This window comes from Callorhinus ursinus, unplaced genomic scaffold (genome assembly GCF_003265705.2).
Source record: "Callorhinus ursinus isolate GAN/ISIS: 27379988/994484 unplaced genomic scaffold, GSC_fseal_2.0 scaffold19, whole genome shotgun sequence".
NCBI lineage: Eukaryota > Metazoa > Chordata > Mammalia > Carnivora > Otariidae > Callorhinus > Callorhinus ursinus.
In genome coordinates, this window is record NW_027397081.1 from 16,700,424 (window position 1) to 16,720,908 (window position 20,485).

The following is a 20,485-nucleotide window of genomic DNA, read 5'->3' on the forward strand; positions in this document are numbered from 1 at the left end:
GTGGTATATATACACAATGGAATATTATGCAGCCATCAAAAGGAATGAGATCTTGCCATTTGCAACGACGTGGATGGAACTGGAGGGTGTTATGCTGAGTGAAATAAGTCAATCAGAGAAAGACATGTATCACATGACCTCACTGATATGAGGAATTCTTAATCTCAGGAAACAAACTGAGTGTTACTGGAGTGGTTGGGGGTGGGAGGGATGGGATGGCTGGGTGATAGACATTGGGGAGGGTATGTGCTACGGTGAGCGGTGTGAATTGTGCAAGACTGTTGAATCACAGATCTGTACTTCTGAAACAACGCAACATATTTTAAGAAAAAAGGAAAAGAAGAAGATAACAGGAGAGGAAGAAAAGGGGAGTATGTCAGAGGGGGAGACGAACCATGAGAGATGATGGACTCTGAAAAACAAACTGAGGGTTCTAGAGGGTAGGGGGGTGGGGGGATGGGTTAGCCTGGTGATGGGTATTGAGGAGGGCACGTTCTGCATGGAGCACTGGGTGTTATGAACAAACAATGAATCATGGAACACTGCATCAAAAACTAATGATGTAATATATGGTGATTAACATAAAAAAAAAAAAATTCGGGGGAAAAAAAAAAAAAAAGAAGTGATCAGATCGTGGAATACCTCCCTCCCCAGACACTCACCCGCACCATCAGCCTTTTGTATACAGTGTTACCACAGGACTTAGAGTCTGAAGTTAATGTCTATGGTGAAAAATATGAATACTGTATGGTGACTAACATAACATAATAAAAAAAAATAAGTAAAATAAAAATTTAAAAAAATATGAATAATTAAATTTACCCTTGGAAATGTCTTATCAATTGCAGTGTAATGTTTTTAAATATATCCCATATAATTGTGTGTGTGTGTGTGTGTATAGTCTATGTAGTATACAGTGTGTAATTTCATGATGGGGTAATTTTCAGGAATTAAATTCTTTTGTTGTTGCTTGAAATGCTTGAGTAGATATATAAAAAATTCTACCTTGCTGGCTTTCCTTGGTTATAGTCACCTCAGACTTTTGTAGACACAGTTCCTCTCTCTGTAAGTCACTGCTTCTCTGTGATCCTTAATTCTCAAGCTTTCTTTTGTCAAGGTTGCCATCACCACCTGCCAACACCTGCCTACCAAATTGATGCCTTTTATGTCTTTGTGGGTGATCTTAGATTTCACCAGCATGCATTGACAAGTTCAGGTTGATTATATCCACTGCCTGTGAACATAAACATTTTGAGAGGAACAGTGGGCAGAATCACCTGTTCTATTTAAATTTCTTTATGAGCATGGTTATGATGGGGTCTTGAAATTAAATGCATATGTGATGTACCCATACTGTATGTAATGTGCTATTTCCACATTGTTTTATGCTTTGGCACCTGTTTTTCAGATGGAGCTCACAGATATCTGTATGCATAAGAATTGTGTTCAGATTTATATTTAAGGAGACTAGAGGCAAGCTATACTACTGTGAAATCCTTTTTTTTTTTGAAAATTTAGGTTCTCAGTACAACCAGTAATGCAGACTAAAATGAGTGCATGCTTAATTATTTTCCATTGTTTTTTCCCCCCTTAGTTGGCTTGAATGAGCAAATGAAGGCTGTTCGAAAGAGGAATGAGACCTCAGTTATTGATCAGATTGGAGAAGATTTGCTGACCTGGGTAAGGAAATTGGCTATTTCATTTTAGTGTTTTTATAGATACTTAAAGATCAGATTCAAGGTTGAGTAACTAATCTTTCCAAATATGCAAACTCATCCATTTTGCAAAGCTCCTGTAAAGATGAAAGGGGTCCAAGTATGTATTCTCTTGGTTAGTATTTTTCTTTTTGTTAATATTTTTCAATAAGTGCTCATTCGAACTAAGTGCTCTTTTTTCATCAAAGATACTAGTTCTCTGTGTTTTAACAAATAGAGAATCAAATGAATCTTGATGAAAATAATGTAACTAACGTAGAATTTTCATCTTCTGTTGTCCAAATCTCAGAATTAGACTGTAAAACATTAAACAGTTATAGATCCAGAACTATCATCACAAAAGTAGAAAAGTGACAGTTACTTGATCTTATTTACAGAATAAGAGTTCAGAGACTATCATAGCTGTTTGTCACATTCTGTTTTTCTGTCTGACTCTCTGTGAGAATGTACCCCACAGTATGTACACTGTTCGAGGTGCTGGGGAGACGGTGGCAATCATGACGGACATGGCTCCTGCCTGGGTGGCGCTTATAACCAGTGGGAAAACAGTCATTAGTCCTTTCAAGTGTGATAACAGTTACAAAAAAGGGAGAGTACAGGTTGTTATGGGAAGATACAGCAGGGAGACCCACACTAGGATGTATAGAAAATTTTCCTAGGGGAAAATGGGTTTGATCCAAACTTTTAAAGAAAGTACTATAGTTAAGGCTGTGAGTAATAGTGAAGTGTATGACATAGTTCTCCAAATATTAACACAGGTTGAACAGGAACTGTTTAGATATGCTCACAGAAACTTACTTCAGTATGGAGATTACTTGAGGAAATGCCACGGGATTTTGGTAACTGTACAATGATAACTTTTTAAAAGATTGAATACTAGAAAGTTGACTAAAACAATGTTCATCTTACTCCTTTCGTTGATGTTGAGATCATGGCTAAGAATCTAATCCCGTAGGAGATCTTTCAGCTACTTGACTCATCGAAAACATAAGGGAGTCACAGTCCAGTCTCACCTTGCGTTTACTCAGCTTTCCAAAGCATCTTCTCGAGGCCCACTCAGGCATTATTGTTACTAAGGAGATTTAATGTCCTTGAAAAACCCAGCTTACTCTACAGCTACTTGGTGATAGTGTGGCTCATTTTGTTTCTTGATCTCAGGGTAGCAGTGAAAGTTGTAATTGAGTTCTCTTGGCTTGGCAGCACACTACTCAACTTGAAACAGTTTTTTTTTTTAAAGATTTATCTATCCATCCTTCTTAGAGGGAGAGAGAGCAACAGCATGGTGAGTGGCAGAGGGGGAGAGGGAGAATCTTGAGCAGACTCCGTGCTGAGCATGGAGCCTGACTTGGGGCTTGATCCCAGGACCCTGAGAGCATGACCTGACCCGAAACCAAGAGTTGGATACTCAACCAACTGAGCCACCCGGGTGTCCCTGAAACAGAAAATCTGTAGTATGACACAGTAAAGCATCAATTAGAATCCCACAGATTTTCTTCCTGGAGCAGTTAGTAACTTCTGTGAAGCCATCAGATTCTAAGACAGTCAAATGTTAATCTCAGTCTTTAAGCCTTTTGTGTCTTCTATTCCTCTAGTGTTAACCTTTCTGTTTAATTTAGAAGTGGTCTAGACTGGAAAGGTAGTAAATTGTGGGAGGCTGTGAACAGGAAAACATTGGAATGTGATCAGAAAAGGTCTGGATGTGTCAGCGTCTGACCTTTTTAATGGAGAAACATTGATAGTCCACAGAGATGTGTAGGTCTCCGTTTCTTGTCACTTGAGAGCACTTAGCGGAATATTGAAAGGATCGTGGTTGTCTCTCATTTTGCCTGGCCTCAGATAAGCTCAGTCTGCCATTCTTCGTTGTGTTCTTTGCATTCTTGGCACAGTTCAGTGGACCAGGGGAGGACAAGTTGAAGCACGCCGCTGCTACCTTTTGCAGTAACCAACCTTTCGCCCTGGAAATGATCAAGTCTCGTCAGAAAAAGGATTCTCGATTCCAGACCTTTGTGCAAGTGAGTTGAGTGAGTCATGTAAGAAAATAAATAGTGCAAATTTTTTATCAAATAGAGAATAAACTGGGGGAATTCTAAGATTCTTACAAGGATTATGTTAACCCTTTTTAAAGCCATGCATTAGTTCTTAAATTCCTGGGGAGTATAAAGGTGATATTGGAATGGTAAATAATGAAGATTATATGTCAGGGTTAAAATACTTGACGGAGAAGTCCACCTTGCCGTGGAGATATTGTCAGGAAATGTCCCGTGTAAGCTATTACAGTAATATGGTCAGAACACGAGAATGGGGGGGGCGCGAGAATGGGCTCATAACTAGCCCAGAGAAGAGTGTGCCAACAGCCATGCTTATTGAGGTCTGTATATTGGTGTCTATCAGGGGTCAGTAAACGAGGGCCCACAGTTCCTGTCCAGCCTCTTGCCTGTTTTTGTGGGGTTTTATTGGAACACAGTGTAGTAAATTTTTGCTGCAGTATAACAAATTACCACAAACGTAGCAACTTAGCGCAAGAGCATTATGTCACAGCGTTTGTGGAGTGGTTTAGGAGTACAGATATTGTTTGGCAGGGTCCTCCCTTCATGCTTGCACCAGGCTGAAAGGAAGGGGTCGGCTGGAGCTGCAGTTCTCCTCTGAGACTTGGGGTCCTCTCCTAAGTTACCTGGTGGTTCACAGAATTCATGTCCTTGTAAATGTGTAACCGCGATCCCTGTCTTCTTGTCGTCATTGGCTGGAAACTGCTCTCAGCTCCTAGAGAACGCCCGTGTCTCTTTCACGTGGCCCCTACAGGTAGTTTACAAGATAGTTTCCTTTCTCGCAGGCCAGAAGGATCGTGTCTCTCTGGCAGCTTTCTTGTAAAGGCTTCTCTGATTAAGTCAGACTCACCTAGGAAACACTTTCCTTTTTGATCACCACAAAGTTAACTGATAGTAACCTAATCATATGAGTGATAACCCATCGTGTTCACTGGTTCTGTCCACACCCTGGGGGAGGTGATTATACAGAGTATGTCCACTAGAGAGTGGGAATCTAGAAGGCCATCTCAGAACTCTCCACTACACACAGCCACATTCATTCATTTACGTACTGTCTGTGGCTGTTTTTGTGCTAAAACAGAGCTGAGTAGTTGTGACAAAGACTGTATGGCATGCAAAGCCCCAAGTATTTATTGTCTGGCACTTTCCTCAAGTTTGCAGAACCCTGTTAGAGATGAACTGGGGTATATCCAGCCTGATGATCCATTGTACCTACTTAGAATGGCAAGTAGCAAATCAGCCGACTAACTTTTGGTAGGAATGCCAATCATAGGAATGAATATGTGAATATAAAACTGTTTTATCACAAGCAAGCAATTCTTAGAGTTGATCATGAATGTTCTCAATTTTTGCTTAAACAGATAAGAAAGAAGCCACTGGCTTAGTGATAAAGCCTCCCTGCCCCCATTATGTGAGTAAAGGAGAAAGCAGAAGTATAGTGTGGCCATGGTACACCTCGCTTTTTTTTAAGTCTTGATCTAATAACCAGAACGGTGATGTTGTAGACCCATCCATGATGACTAGATGGCACATGATGGGTAACTATAGTCCTGATAAGAATCACAAATTCACTTATTTTAATTTTAGGATGCTGAGAGTAATCCTCTGTGTCGCCGTCTGCAGCTGAAGGATATCATTCCTACCCAAATGCAGAGGCTTACGAAGTACCCTCTTCTGTTGGATAATATTGCCAAATACACAGGTACAGCATTCTCACTGAAATTAAAAAGCTTAGGAACAAAACAAAAAACCCCACGTCCTGCTAAATAATCTCTCACTGCGTCCTGGTGCCCAAGGGTTCAGTTTCCAGAGTCTGGCAATGTTTTCTAACAAGATCCAATCCAGTCTTCTTGAGGCTCTTTGATTTAATGTGCTCCATTAGAAGCACATTAAACACAGCATTTGGCAGCCTACGAATCGTGGACCAAATCTGGCTCATCACCTATTTTTGTAAAAAAGTCTGATTGGAACATAGTCGTGCTCATTGGTTGACAAATTGTCTCTGACTGCTTTTTGCCTACAACAAGCAGAATTAAGTAGTTGTGACGGAGAGCAGTTTAGCCCCTCAAGTGCACAATATTGGTTATCTGGCACTTTCCAGACTAAGTGCACTTTGTACAGTCCTTCATATAGCGTAGGTTGTATTTGCTTTGAAGAAGTCTTATGGTGGGTAAAGAGATGCTCTGTGTTTATACATGTACTTTAATTAAACCCGACCAATGCGTTATCACCCCAGCTCTCCTGTTTTGAACCAGGAAGTGAATCCCAGTTTCTCAGTTGAGCTTTAAGCTCTTCTACTCTGTTCTCATTAATAATTTTATGCAATCAAATTCCTGTTTCTTATGCCTGAGAATTTGAAAATACTCCTACATGTTAATTTTTATACTTTAATATACCTGTTCAGTATAGGTGGACTGTTGTTCAGAGGATTGTAATTTTAAATATTCCAGTTTTGGCATTCTTTACAATGTAGACCTCAATGTAATCTCAACACATTTTGGTAAATTTCATCTTTTAATGATACAAATGCAGTAATCTATTTTCTTTCCTTAAATGTAATCTCAAGTGGCGCCTGGGTGGCTCAGTTGGTTAAGCGTCTTGCCTTCACCTCAGGTCATGATCCTGGGATCCTGGGATCGAGCCCCGCATTGGGTTGTCTGCTCAGAGGGGAGTCTGCTTCTCCCTCTCCCTCTCCCCCTAATGCTGGCACTCTCTCTCAAATAAATAAATAAAATAAATGTAATCTCAAATTCAAAGGAACTTATTCTGGAGTTATTTTAAATTGTGTTATCATTTAAAAATTATTGCTTAACAAGTCCACTGGACATAATCACATAATCACATAGGCTCTGCACTCAGAGGAGATTCTAAAGGGAGAAGGGGTCCCATTTATATAGCTTACAATGTGAATGAGACCCGCTCCCTGGAGTGCATAACATAGGGGGGGCTGATACTTGATTTAAAGCATCGCTTCTTGAACTTGGGATTCTATACAATGGCTTCTTTTTAAAGATGAGTATTTTATGTTTTAATGTACTGTCATAAGCTGTCTCATCTGTCCAAAGATTATCTGAGTTGAGAGTCTGCCATAGATTTTAGCCCGGTATAAAAATATTCAAGGTTGGGTGCCTGGGTGGCTCGGTCGTTAAGTGTCTCCCTTCGGCTCAAGTCATGATCCCAGGGTCCTGGGACCCAGCCCCACATCAGGCTTCCTGCTCTCTCTCCCACTCCCCCTGCTTGTGTTCTCTCTCTCACTGTCTCTCTCTGTCAAATAAATAAATAAAATCTTTAAAAAAAAATATTGAAGGTCTTAGTATGTTTTTGTAACTGTTGACATAAAATGATATCTCATTTACATACCTATATTTATGTTCCTTTCTGATTTCCTTTATTTTGCATTCTGGATTCCCCCTGCCCCATGCTTAGAATGGCCAATGGAAAGGGAGAAGGTGAAGAAAGCTGCAGATCACTGTCGTCAGATCCTAAATTATGTAAATCAGGCTGTCAAGGAGGCAGAAAACAAACAGGTAAGAAGGGGGAAAGCAAAGATACAGGATGATGTAGCGAGCGTATTAAGCTAGTGTTATCTGTGATTTGTGAAATGATAATTGAATTACCATTACATAATTGACAGATGGGGCATTTGGTAGCTATTCAAGTAGTTAGGTGGGTCCAGACTAGTTTTGTGGTAGAACATCAGACTTGTGTTTGGCTTTTTTGAGCATCTCTAGCTACTTGTTTGTTCTCTCATTCATCTATCCATTCAGCAGATATTTCTAGAGTATCTGGATGCTGAGTGGATGCTGAGTGTAGGATATAGGGTGTTTAAGTAAATAAATAAGTGCCCACACTGAGCTTATTTTCTAGCAGAATAGAAAGTATTGAACAGATTTTAGTGCAAGTATTTTATATGAGTTGTGATACCTGCTATGAAGGAGAATTTGGGGATGCTAGAAATATGTAATAGTGTGGGGGGGTGGGGCGAGCCTGATATGAGGGTGTTGGGTGGTGGCCGTTGGAGAAATCTTCCTTCAGGAACTGACATTTAAGCCAAGCTCTGAAAAGTGAATGGAAATAAACCAAAAGAATGTGGAAGGGGGCAACCTTACAAGTAGAGGGAACTGCGTATACAGAAGCCCTGGGGTAAAAAGGAAGCATGGCCTGTTTGAGGAATGATTAGGTTAGTGTAGATCGTGCCTAAAAAGCAAAGTCAGAGTGGTGTGAAATGAGGTACAGTAGATCAGAACCAAGTCATACAGGGCCCTACTGTGGACAATGTTAAAAGATACTGATGTTGAGAGCAGTAGAAATTCATTATAGACATTTAAGAAGAGTGGCGTGTTCAGATTTTTGGCCTTGTAAGTACCACTCATGCCAGTCTATGGAGAATGGGCTGAAGGGGACAGAGGGGGTGAGAGAGCTCAGCCTAGTCTGCTGCAGCAGTTCAGGACAGATGGTGGTGACTCAAGAGATGCAAGAATTGGAGAAGTGTTTAGAAGGTAACTGATAGGATGTGGTGACTGATTTAGAGAAGGATTTGAAGAGAGATGTGACGGTAGGAATAAGTCCCAGGTCTCTGGCTTGCACATTTGGGGGGGGACAGGCTGAGGGAAGAAGCCCTAGATTTGTGGGGCAGATGCAGAGTTCAGTCTGGGATATGAGGTGAAATTGTATAGTATGCATTTGGCTATATGGATCCACCTCTGAGAGGACTGTGCCGAAGAGGAAAACGTAAATTGTGAGCATATATCGAACTAATTGAATCCCTGGACCTGGATATAATTTCTTAGGAACTGAGTATGATGACATCTCTGTTGATGAGGCTGTAGGAAAACAGGAACTTTCAAATGTGGTGTTTGGAGTGTAAAATGATAAAACCCCAGGGGGCACTTCAGCAATATGTACCTAAATTAAAAATGCACATATTCATACATCTGCCCTTTGACCGAGCGATTTTGTTCCTAGTGATCTACCCAGCAGAAATGAAGATCTGTGCCCACAGACTTGTACAAGAATGTTTCTAGCATAAACCAAATGAGGTATAGTCATAAACTAGGATTATAAATTCCAGCAATAAAAGGGAATGAACTACTGATACACACAACATGGATGAATCTCACAAACATGATGCTGAGTGAAAGAATGCAGACGAGTGTGTGTGTGTGTGTGTATAATTTTTTCTCTATGAACTTCTAGAACAGACTCATCAGTGGTGGGAAAAAGGTCAGAAAAGTGGTTGTCACTGGGCCTGTGGGGACGGATATTAACTAGGAAGAAGCATGAGGAGACGTTCTGTGGTGATAGCAATATTTCGTATGTTGCTAGGTGTTTACACAGGTGCATGCATATGTGAAATCTTGTGGAAAGGTACACTTAAAATATATACATTTCACTGTATATAAATTTTACTTTAAAAATAACTAAATAAATATCGAACTCTTGTTAATGATATGCACACTAAAATGTTTAAAGGTAAAGTGTGCTTACATTTGTTATTGTGAAATGCACTCAAAATATGTGGTGGATTGATGGATAGCTAGAGGAATGAAGAGACCTATGATAAAACAAATATATCAAATATTAACTGGAATGTAAGTGGTGGGTATATGGGCACTCACTAGACTTTTCTGTATACTTCGACATTTTTATAGTCTTGGGGAAAATACACATATGCTTTGGTATAATAGTTGTTTCTTTAGAAATTTATCTTAACAGGTGTATCTACCTGTATCTATAAAAATATATGTTTTAAGGCCATGCTATAACAGTATTTATTTGTTATGGGAGAAGATTGGAAGTAACTTCATCTCCATCAATAAAGTGTAGTTAGATAAACTGTAGTTCATTCGTAGAGCTGAATACCATACAGTCATTTAAAGAGTGAGTTCTCTCTGTATGTGTTAATGTAGAGCAATCTCCAAGATATATTGATGAGTAATAAACACACAGAGATGTGTATGTGATCATGTTACCATTTGAGTAGTATATTAATATGTTATGTTAATTATATTAATATTAATATATTAATATTATATATTATGCTACCATATCTTTTTTAAAAGGATATATATCCACACAACATGTACAGAGACAAGCATACTTATATATGCATATATTCTCTTTGCTTAGAATTTTTCTCACAGGCTACCTAAGAAATGGGTATTAGAGATTGCTTTTTTAGAGAAAATTGGGGGAGGGGAGGCAGGAGGACAGAATTGGAGGGAGACTTCGTTTTCATTATGTGCCTTATATTACTTTTCAAATTTTGTACCAGGTACATACTTATATATTCAAAAAATAACCATAAGCTAGTTAGAGGTCAGTGAGTTTGAAAAGCAGATTGAGCAAGAATAGCCAAAGAGGGAAGGGGAAGACTAGGAGGGTGTGATGTCTCCAAAGCCAGGGAAAGGGGGTGGTTTAAGAAAGAGTGAGCTGTGGGGCACCTGGGTGGTGCAGCTGGTTGAGCGTCGACTCTTGGTTTTGGCTCAGGTCATGATCTCAGGGTCCTAGGATTGAGCCCCTTGTCAGGCTCCGTGCTCAGCTCAGAGTCTGCTTGAGTTTCTCTCTCCATCTCTCCACCTCCCTCTGCTCCTCCTGCCGTGTGCTCACTCTCAAAGAAAGAAAGAGCTGTCAATCATGTCTAGTGTTGCAGAGAGCTCTGTAAAATGCAGGTTAAAAACATCCATTTGGCTTTGGAACAGGGAGACCATTGATACCCAAAGCAGTAACCTTGGCTCCATCTCGTCTTAATTTTCAGCGTTTAGAAGACTATCAACGTCGTCTGGATACCTCCAATCTGAAGTTGTCAGAGTACCCAAACGTGGAAGAGCTCAGGGTGAGAGATGGTCTAATCATAATTAAAAAAATAATAAAACACAATTTACTAAAGACCTGGCGGGGTATTAGCATCTCAGAGGGACATCCATCACCTGAAGAAGTTCTTATATCATAAATTGTCTATATTTATGATTCTGTTCTTCCTTTTCAACGTCTGGTCTATGTGAAGATGACTTTAGTCTTTCATTAGAGGAATATTTTGTGTAAAACTAACTTTATATAACAATTTGTGGGGGACTTAAGGAACGTTAGTTATTTAATTTTATTGTGTTCTCATAGTGTGAATGAGAGTAGGGGGTGTTTGCTCTGGGAACTTTCCAGATTATTGAGTAGAACAAGGTAATTGTTTTCATGAAGCTCTTCAAAAGCAGAAATGTTGAAACCGTTACAGGAATGATAGTAAAGTATTTTGTAATTGCCATTTCTATCATTTAGGGCTCTTGTATTAAAGAACTGCTTGGGATTTTCAGTCTTTCTTGTACTGTTTCAGTAGGTGGTGGTTTGAGTAGATTTATTTGGTGGCTGGTAAACTAGACTTTTATATCATATATAGCAGCTTATCAAAAGCATGCTTAATATGCTCAACGCCTTCACTTCCAGGGAATGAGATTTTTCTAGAGCTACCTATACTGAGAGATGATTCTCTTACTAAATTATTAGTATTTAGGGGTGCCTGGGTGGTTCATTTGGTTAAGTGTCCAACTCTTGGTTTTAGCTCAGGTCATGATCTCAGGGTCCCAGGATCAAGTCCCACATTGGGCTCCATGCTCAGTGAGGAGTCTATTTGGGTTTCTATCTCTCCTTCACCCGCTGCTCCCCCCCCAAATAAATAAATAAATCTTTAAGAAAATAATTAATATATGGAACAAGGTCAAGTACTACCTGGACTTTTTCATGAGTACTGTTCCTTAGAACTTTGTAACTAGAGCCTGGCGCTCACGGGCCTCTTACGTAGATAAGCTATGCGTTATCCTCATCTAGTTATTCATAGAAAAATTAGGGGGTGGGCTGCAAATCCAGTGGCTGAATGTTTGTAACTTCATTTTCATAAGCAATTATCATCTATTTAGTGTGAGATTTAGGAGGCAGCACTCCTGAATGTTTTTCTACAAGATACCTCTAACTTAGGATATTGTATGCAGTTTACTGTAACTTAGTCTTTATTCTATGTTCAGTAGTTGGCAGATACCAATAATGATAGTGAAGGTAAATGGTATCTTTTATATGAGGAATTTCTTGAAAAGAGACTCTCTGGAATATCATCACACTAAGTGCTTGGAAATAATTTGTGTGTAATTCTCTTTATTTTGGCAGAATTTGGATTTAACAAAAAGGAAGATGATCCATGAAGGGCCATTGGTCTGGAAGGTGAATCGAGATAAAACTATTGGTAGGTGTAATGTCTGTCAGTTTTGGGGAAAGTGGAAGAAGTAAAGTTCCCTCGGGCGGAAGATAAGAGACGGCCATTTACGGGTTTCAGTGACAGCAGTGAGCAGTGCTGCTCTGTGTTATTTTTGCAGAAGATCTGCTTATGTGATTTTGTTCTAGGTGAAGTGCGTTAAATATTCACCGAGGGCTGAAGCAGAAAAGTTTGTCATGATTCAGTCCTGTCTCCAGCATTCATGTATGCCAGTGAGCTTCCTAATAGGCTTTCTTTAAACCACTCCATTTCAAACTATCTGTGATGAGGAATCATTGGGGTTTTTTCTATGTCTTGTCAGTCACAGACTGACACTTTGGTGTGATACAATATAAAAATGAATTATTAAAAAATGAAACTAAAAAAGACAATAGCAAGTCAATTTTTAAAACGTATTAGATTTAACAGAAATAAATTTTCTCTGTCAAATTGTTATAAAGTTTATAAAACACATCTCAATTTCTGCGCTAATCACCTTCTCCCCACTTTGGTTTCTAGATCTATACACATTGCTGCTCGAAGACATTCTTGTATTGTTACAAAAGCAGGATGACAGACTGGTGTTAAGATGTCATAGTAAGATTCTGGCATCTACCGCTGATAGCAAACACACATTTAGCCCTGTCATTAAGTTGAATACAGTGTTGGTTCGACAAGTGGCAACAGGCAAGTATGTCCGCAGAGTGACAGTAACCCTCAGGTTCATCATAAAGTTGCACGAGATAGTCGGTATTGTTCAAATAGCCTGACTAGTATAGAGTTTTGTTTCTTTGTATTCTTAGACAAATGAAATGAAATGTATTTACTGCCTAGAAAGTAAATTAAGAGTTTATACCCCCAAATTAATTACTTGAGAAGCCTAGGTTCCTCTGAGCAGTTTTCTGCACTTGAAAATTTCCTGCACGCTACTTTGATCTTTATTCCATGTTCAAATCATAGACACCAAGGAAGATGGTGCATTGAGAGGTAATCCCAATGAAAAGGCTTTCCTTAGAGTGGTATGCTTTTTGACTTGTGATAAAAGAGCAAACAAACAAAAATGGAGAGGTGGGTGTAGCTTGGGATTTTTGAAATCATTTTAAGTTAGCAAATTATATATTAACTGTGGTAACAGTGGAGTCCCTTTTAAACCTTGTTAGTTCTGTAACAGCAAGATAAACTGGTGATCTCTTTTCTCTACCATTTATTGAATATTATTAAGTAACTGTTTAGCAAAAGGGCAATTCAAAATAAATGCAAAAACGTCCTAGTGTTCAGTCATTCAGATATATGGACACCTCCTTGTTTCTACGGAGTTACTGTGGAATCCCTGCTAGTTTTTATGATCTTGGTTTTGTTGGAGTATAGTATATACAATGTAACGTACAATAAGTCACACAAATTTAAGTGTATAGCTTGATGAATTTCTACAAAGTGAGCCCGTTAACCTTTACCCAGATTAAGGTGCATAATGAACTGGGACCTTAGAAGCATCATCCTTCATGGCCTCTGTAGATCATATTCATGTTGTTAGAGTAATTTCTGTCTTCTTTCTTCCAGATAACAAAGCTTTATTTGTCATCTCCATGTCAGACAACGGAGCCCAAATTTATGAACTGGTGGCACAGACCGTTTCCGAAAAGACTGTGTATGTATTGGATAGTGCTACCTTTCTCTAATAGTTTTTATTATCCTGAACATATTATTCTATCAACTTAACTTGGTTTTTGTAATAGTACTTTGGAAACCAAAACCTACTTTGAAACAAGCACTTCTCCTGTTTTCTTTTTGAGATATTTTTCTAAGAACGTGTTCCTTTTTAGATTGATGTCCCATATTTTGATTCTATACTACTGAAAGTATCTTTTCTAAAGAAAAATTCTCAGAAGTGCCAAGTGAAGTTTTTTAATGCGAAGTGTATCCATAATGTTGCTTGTTAGCTTTTTCTTTAAGGTACAGCTGTTTTTTATAATCTCTACTTACGTTGACAAAATAAAGACACTCTCTGGAGGAAGTAGGGTTTTTTTGTTGGATTGGCTTGCTTTGGTTTCTGGTTTGTTTGTTTTTGTTATTTTTTCTTTCTGAGTGTATTTAAAGGGCATTTTTTTTCCTTTCCCTTTTGGATTTTGGATCCTTTTCACACTTCCTGCAGCTGGCAAGACCTCATCTGTCGGATGGCTGCATCCGTGAAGGAACAGTCCGCAAAGCCAATCCCATTGCCACAGTCACCACCTTGCGAGTGAGTGTGCCTCTGCATCGTTGTCTGACTGACTCTGGGCTTTGGTCAGGAAGGGAATGGATGATTCTTACATTTCGTTGCAGTGATGTTTAGGCACCTCATGAAGCTGAAAAGTTGTTTTCCTTCTTCCACAGAGGAGACAACGATGAAGAAGCAGCTCCAAAGTTAAAAGTGGAACACCACAGCATTTCGGTCCCTGGTCTACAGAGTCCAGGTAAACTGATCTGTTAGGTTAACCTGGAAGAATGTAGTCTATGTGTTACTTGTGAAAAGGCAGAGAAACTCGAAGTCTTTTGATATATGCAGATTCTCGCATCAGCTGTTTACTTTCACAAGCTTCGCTTATGAGCCTTCTGTGTGCCCTTGGTAACACTGCTCTAAGTGCCGTGTATTTTACTTAACAGCCGATGATCTCTGTACTCATGTGGTTATTTTTGTTCCAAGTATTTCCTGAATGCTTCGCGTTAAAAATTAAAAGTTTTGTTTAAGATCTATTCTGCTTTTTCTGTTCCATTGAACAGACAGAGATTTGGGATTAGAGTCTCCCTTAATATCGTCAAAACCTCAGTCTCATTCACTCGGTACCTCTGGGAAATCCGAGGTAGATGATCTGTTTGTGGCTGAGAGACAGTTTGCTAAGGAGCAGCATGCAGATGGGACTCTGCAGGAAGCTGGAGCAAGTTATCAAATCACAACCCCAGACCCACACTTGCCTGCCTCAGAAGAACGGTGGGCATTGGATGCACTAAGGAATTGTAAGTGTTATTCATAAGTTAACACAGATACTTGCAAAGTACCAGGGTTGTGTCGTGTACTGTGCAGCCACTTAGGGAGAATCCAAAGAAATGGGAACTCTGACCTCTCCCTTAAAGAATTTTACCATCTAGTTGGGAAGATGATAGAAAACCTCCCACTTTTTTTAAAGTAACCAGTACAGGTATGTCAGAATTGATCTGGTTGTGGTGACCGGAGAGGGAATTGTCAGGAGACAAGAGGGAGGTGATTTATTGCCTTGAAGAATGGGTAAGACTCAGATAGGTATGTAGAGAATATGTAGGTAAGAATAATGGTAGGACCGGAAGTACAGAGGCAGGAGGCCCCGAGGGTGCTCCGAGAGCCGCGAGCAGACCATGTTAGTGCAGGTGTGGGAGAGAAGCTTGGAAAGGTAGGAGACGGGCTTCTGAGGCCAGCTGCTGTGAACCTTGAACACCACATTGAGTCCTCTGGATTTTAAGGATGGCACAGCACACAGGGCACCTGGGTGGCTCAGTCGGTCAAGGGTCCCACTCTTGATTTCAGCTCAGGTCATCATCTCAGGCTCGTGAGGTTGAGCTCCATATCGGGCTCTGCTCTGGGCATGGAGCCTGCTTAAGATCTCTCTCTCTTTCCCTCTCTTTCTCTCCCTCTCTCCCCCACTCCTTCCCTCCCTCCCTCTCTCCATCTCTCCTTCTGCCCCTCCTTCACACACACACACACACACACACACACACACACACACACACACACTTGCACACATGCTCGCTCTTTCTTAAAAAAAAAAAAAAAAAAGACGGCAGAGCATGTGCCAGAGCACAGATACTCTTCTTATTTTCTTTAGAGATTGCAGTACTCTCCACCCTGGCCCATCCTCCCTCTCTCTCTTTCACACACACACACACACACACACACACACACACACACACACAGCGCACACCCACAAGGTGGGTGGCCCTTGCCACTCTGTTAGCTCCCCCCTCCCTCTCCAGCCTGGCTGAGAATCCCTTACAAATGGGAGCCTGTCCTGTCTCGCAGGTGTGCTGGAGGAGGGGAAAGACCGAGAAGGGTGGCTCTGGCTGCCAAGCACCATTTGAAGTTTGGAAGCTCGGATATGACTAGTGAGAACAGACCGCTCAGGCTGAGAGTGTGGAAGGGTTGGGATGGGGGGAGGCCAGGAGGCTGTGGCTAGCCAGTGTGAAGGGGCTTGAGGCTGATGAAAGGGTCTGGACTAGAACGGCATCAGAGGAATGAAAAGCAATTGAGGACGCAGCAAATACTCAAAACAATCGACTTGGTGCAAGGGCAAAGAAAAGGGAATATTTAGATGATTTCAGTGTTCTTGTCAGAAATCAAAGTCAGAAAGGACCACCATGGCCCACTGCCACACTTTCTTTTTTCCTCCTTTTTTTATTTGCCAGAGATTATGGGCTCAATTTTAAAACTGGCAAAGCTATTTAAAAAGGAAGTAACCGGCAGGAGGTTGGAGTTTTTAAGACCTGGGCTCTGGTGAGAAGGTGGGGGAGGGATGGGTTTGAGTGTCAGGGCTGTAGGAATGCGTAGCATCTCTTAGGGGAGTGTAGGTAGAGCGGAAGGACAGAGAGCCAAAGACTAGTGGAGACTGTTTGTCCAAAGAAACAGAAAATAGAAATTCAGCCAGAGTTCAGCGTCGGGAGTTGGTCACATTCTCTAAGATCTAATTTATTGTCGATTCTCCTGAATGAACAGTCAGAATGGTTTCCGATGCTTTGACTTACACTGTCATTGTATGAGTGGCCGCACAGCATACACCTGCCCGTTGAAAATTGAATTACTTCTTTTCAACAGCCCAAGGAGGCCGTGCCACCAGTAAGGTCGTTTTTAAAAACTCATATACATTTTCCTCTCCTTTGAAAGTATACATGCTACCAAATCATTGAAAGTAATCTCATTATAGGCTAGCTTTATTGTCTTTACCATTTAAGGAGATTCCTTGGGTTATTATAAATGATAAAATAAATGTTCAGAGTGTGTCTAATAAAATTAGAAAAAATAACGCCTGTGTATATGGTGTCTGCTTCTGGACAAAGCAAAACTTTGAGGGCTTCTTTGCTAGCATAACACAGCTTTTTAACATCCTTTTAAGAAGTACCTTTGGGGTTATGTGGAAGAGAAAAGAGAGGAAGGCATGGTGTCAGAGATTTAGGAGTGCCTCCCCACTCAGAAGGCGTACATCTTTCCAAGTCTCCTTTAATATTACATCTTCTCTAGATGGTGCCTTATTTCATTTAACAATACAAAACAAAAAAAATTATCACACGAAATTAATATTTTGACTCTATGTTACTAAAAAGGTACTTACTCTTAGAAGTAATGGATAAGTCCACACACTAATTTAATTCCGGCAGTCTGCGGTTATTGGTATGAATGTGTGGATTTTTCCCTCCCTCCCTGAACCTTCCAGTGGGCTTGCTGAAGCAGCTGCTCGTACAACAGCTGGGTTTGACTGAGAAGAGCGCTCAGGAAGACTGGCCACATTTCCCAAGCTACAGGACAGCATCTTTAGGGGTGCAGACAGACGGTGGGGCCCAGAACTCGGAGAACAGTAAGGCCTATCCTCCTGTCGAAGGACAGATGCCCTTTAGAACTGGAACTGGTGACACTGCAACTTGTCACAGTCCACGGACTTCAACTGAATCTCCGGCTCCACGGGATTCAGTGGTACTGGCCTTCCAAGATAGCCAGGCAAGTACCATCTTCGCCATGGACCACATGCTTATGACCCCAGAGATGCCTCCTGCAGAGCCAGAAGGGAGTCTCGATGAGAGTGGAGAGCACTTTTTTGATGCCCGTGAAGCACACAGCGATGATAATCCATCAGAAGGTGATGGAGCAGTTAAGAAGGAAGAGGATGTTAATTTGCGCATCTCAGGCAAGTTTCTTTCACATTTTAAACTTTGATTTTGATCGTTATCTGTGCTGTGTGCTGAGATGGATGTTGTTTGGGTATGCACGCATCATCCCTGCGTGTGTGTGCGTGTGCATGTGGGTGAGTGTGTAGCACTTACTGTTTCATGCGGTCAATTATTACTGAATCTGCTCTGTGCCAGACCCCATCCCAGGTGCTGGGATAGACGGCATTAGCTAAAACCCAGAAAAATCCACTATCTTTGTGAAGCTTAAGTACTAGGGAGGAACGAGTCATGGTAAATAAGTAAACCAACAGATGTCAGATGGTCAGAAGAATTAGGAGGAAATGTAAGGCAGACCCAGGGGCAGACAGGGCAGTCGGGGAGGAGGGCCTCTGTTAGTTGCATGGGAGCAGAGCGGCGTGGGCACTGAGGGAGGGGGGCTGCAGCAGAGAGCCGGGGTGCACATGGTGGGAGATGAGGCGCAAGAGCTCTGCGGCTGGGAAGCAGAGGCAAGATCATACGGGGACTTTGTAGTTTCCAGCTTTTAAGATGCTAACTAATTTGGAATTATTCGGAAATCACATGAAAGTTTGCTAAGTTTAGCTTCAACCTGAAGTGAGAAGATTCTGATGTACTTAAAACTGAACTCGGGAAGTGGGGAATTAATGGTTTTTCTCCCTCTCTAATGGCTTTTAAGGTTGTCAGCATATCACTTCATCTCTCTTTTTTGATGTGAGGGTGGCAGCACGAAGCTCATCAAGCTACTCTGTGTCTGTCAACAGGAAACTATTTGATTCTGGATGGCTATGAAGCGGTGCAGGAGAGTTCCACAGATGAGGAGGTTGCCTCCTCACTTCCCCCGCCACCCGCGACAGGCATCCCCTCCATGGACTCTGCCCCCCCGCAGCATCACTCGCCCCAGCGTGCCCATTCTGATGGGGCGGCTTCACCGTTCACCCCAGAATTCCTGGTCCAGCAGCGCTGGGGAGCTATGGATGACTCCTGTTTTGAGATCCAGAGTCCCCCCTCTTGTGCAGACTCACAGAGCCAGATCATGGAGTACATTCGTAAGATCGAGGCTGACCTTGAACACTTAAAGGTACCTCAGACCTCAGCGTCCTCGCGGCTTGGGTAAAGAAAAGTATTTCACAGAGAGGAGGTAGAGAACGACCACAGTGCTGAAGCCAGTGAGCTTGTTCAGGTTCTAGATTTGCTGTTTTCCTTGACCATTACCCGTGAATAGACTTGGTTAAAAAGCCGAGATCACGGTGCATCTGGTTGCAGATCACAAGAACAGAAAACATCGTAGTACTATATAGATGGCATGTTTGTGTGGGTTTCTCAGTGTAAGAACCCAAATAAATTTGGGATGATTGGCTGGCCTCCCTGAGGAAATGAACAGCAAGCCAATGACATAGGAGGGCTTGTGTCGGTATGAATCTCGGCTAGGAAATGCTTTCACTTATTAATTATCCATGAATTGTTAGGTGATGTGGGTAGTTCCCCAGACGCTCTGACACACAAAAGTTGGCTCCAGTGGCTCCCATGATCTGGAGAGCTAGACATGAATGGAATTTTGTGAATTGGAGTTGAGGTCACTGTACGGGCCGCTATTTCAGAACTGACTTCAGTGGTGATTCTAAGAAAAGGACTTTATCCTAAAGTTTGGCATCAGTAGACACAACTGCTAGAGCCCAAATGTTTTTTCATGACTTCATTTAGTTAGAGGCTTCGGAACATTAAAAGTGTTCTTAGCCGTTTAGCTGAAGACTGATATCCCTTAGTTTTTCTTTTAACTTCACGTGATAGGTTTTCCCTTCTTCATGTGATTGTAGGTGATGTCATCCAGGGGCTGATGAGGTATCTAGAAGGCCATTGTGGGCAGGTTGGCCCTAACACAGCTCATGTCACCTGTGGGACCATTTTCAGGGTGACTCTGGGGGTAGGAGAATCACCTTTACTTGACAGAGTTTTAAGTTACTCCAGGGAGAAACAGGTAAAAGGAATGCAGTTCACTTTTCTCCCCCCCACTAACAAAATTCCTAACGACGTTAATGTTGAAATCTAGAAGCACGTACTGGTAATAGGAAAAAGCTTGCCTTTCTGTTTTCATAAAGAAAAATTATGATGTTCAAATGGCAAACCTATGGGTTTTATTTTGCAGAAGGTGGAGGAAAGTTACAGCAGGCTTTGCCAAAGGCTGGCTGGGTCAGCCCTCACAGACAAGCACTCAGGTATGTTAAAGTTGTGGATGCCCGACTCTCGAATCATTCTGCCTGAACAGTACATCGAATGAAATGATTTATTCTTGTTTAAAGTGGAAACCTTCCGAGATTCCATTTCTTTCCTGTCTTTAAAAAGCCGCTTCTTTGCAAACATCGTAGATCAAGCAGAGGCTGTTATCTGCTGACTCTGCGCCTCCCCTTCTAGGAGGAGCTGTGGCTGTCTTTTTTTTGGGCCATCCCACCCCCCACCCCCTCCTTCTTTACCTTTGCAAGAGCAGAAAACAGGGCAGGGGGAAGCCTGGTAAATCCTAGATTCCTGAGAGATTTGCCGTGCTGATGTGAGGGAGGCTCGTGCCCCCCGGGCCTTGCTGTGCCTTGGTG

At 41.4% G+C, this 20,485-nt stretch overlaps 1 protein-coding gene across 7 annotated transcripts in view; it reads left to right on the forward strand.

Annotated features, from left to right (window-relative positions):
• The window catches only part of ARHGEF12 (Rho guanine nucleotide exchange factor 12), a 151,466-nt gene that overhangs the window by 126,712 nt on the left and 4,269 nt on the right, over window positions 1-20,485 (forward strand). For all 7 annotated transcript variants that reach the window (XM_073903856.1, XM_073903858.1, XM_025893525.2 and 4 more), the window contains 14 exons: window positions 1,595-1,680; window positions 3,602-3,727; window positions 5,348-5,462; window positions 7,187-7,287; window positions 10,518-10,595; window positions 11,912-11,987; window positions 12,516-12,683; window positions 13,557-13,644; window positions 14,149-14,235; window positions 14,370-14,449; window positions 14,757-14,990; window positions 17,432-17,899; window positions 18,662-18,978; window positions 20,044-20,113. In XM_073903856.1, the coding sequence (XP_073759957.1) occupies window positions 1,595-1,680; window positions 3,602-3,727; window positions 5,348-5,462; window positions 7,187-7,287; window positions 10,518-10,595; window positions 11,912-11,987; window positions 12,516-12,683; window positions 13,557-13,644; window positions 14,149-14,235; window positions 14,370-14,449; window positions 14,757-14,990; window positions 17,432-17,899; window positions 18,662-18,978; window positions 20,044-20,113 (2,094 nt within the window). The remainder of the gene's footprint in view (window positions 1-1,594; window positions 1,681-3,601; window positions 3,728-5,347; window positions 5,463-7,186; window positions 7,288-10,517; window positions 10,596-11,911; window positions 11,988-12,515; window positions 12,684-13,556; window positions 13,645-14,148; window positions 14,236-14,369; window positions 14,450-14,756; window positions 14,991-17,431; window positions 17,900-18,661; window positions 18,979-20,043; window positions 20,114-20,485) is intronic.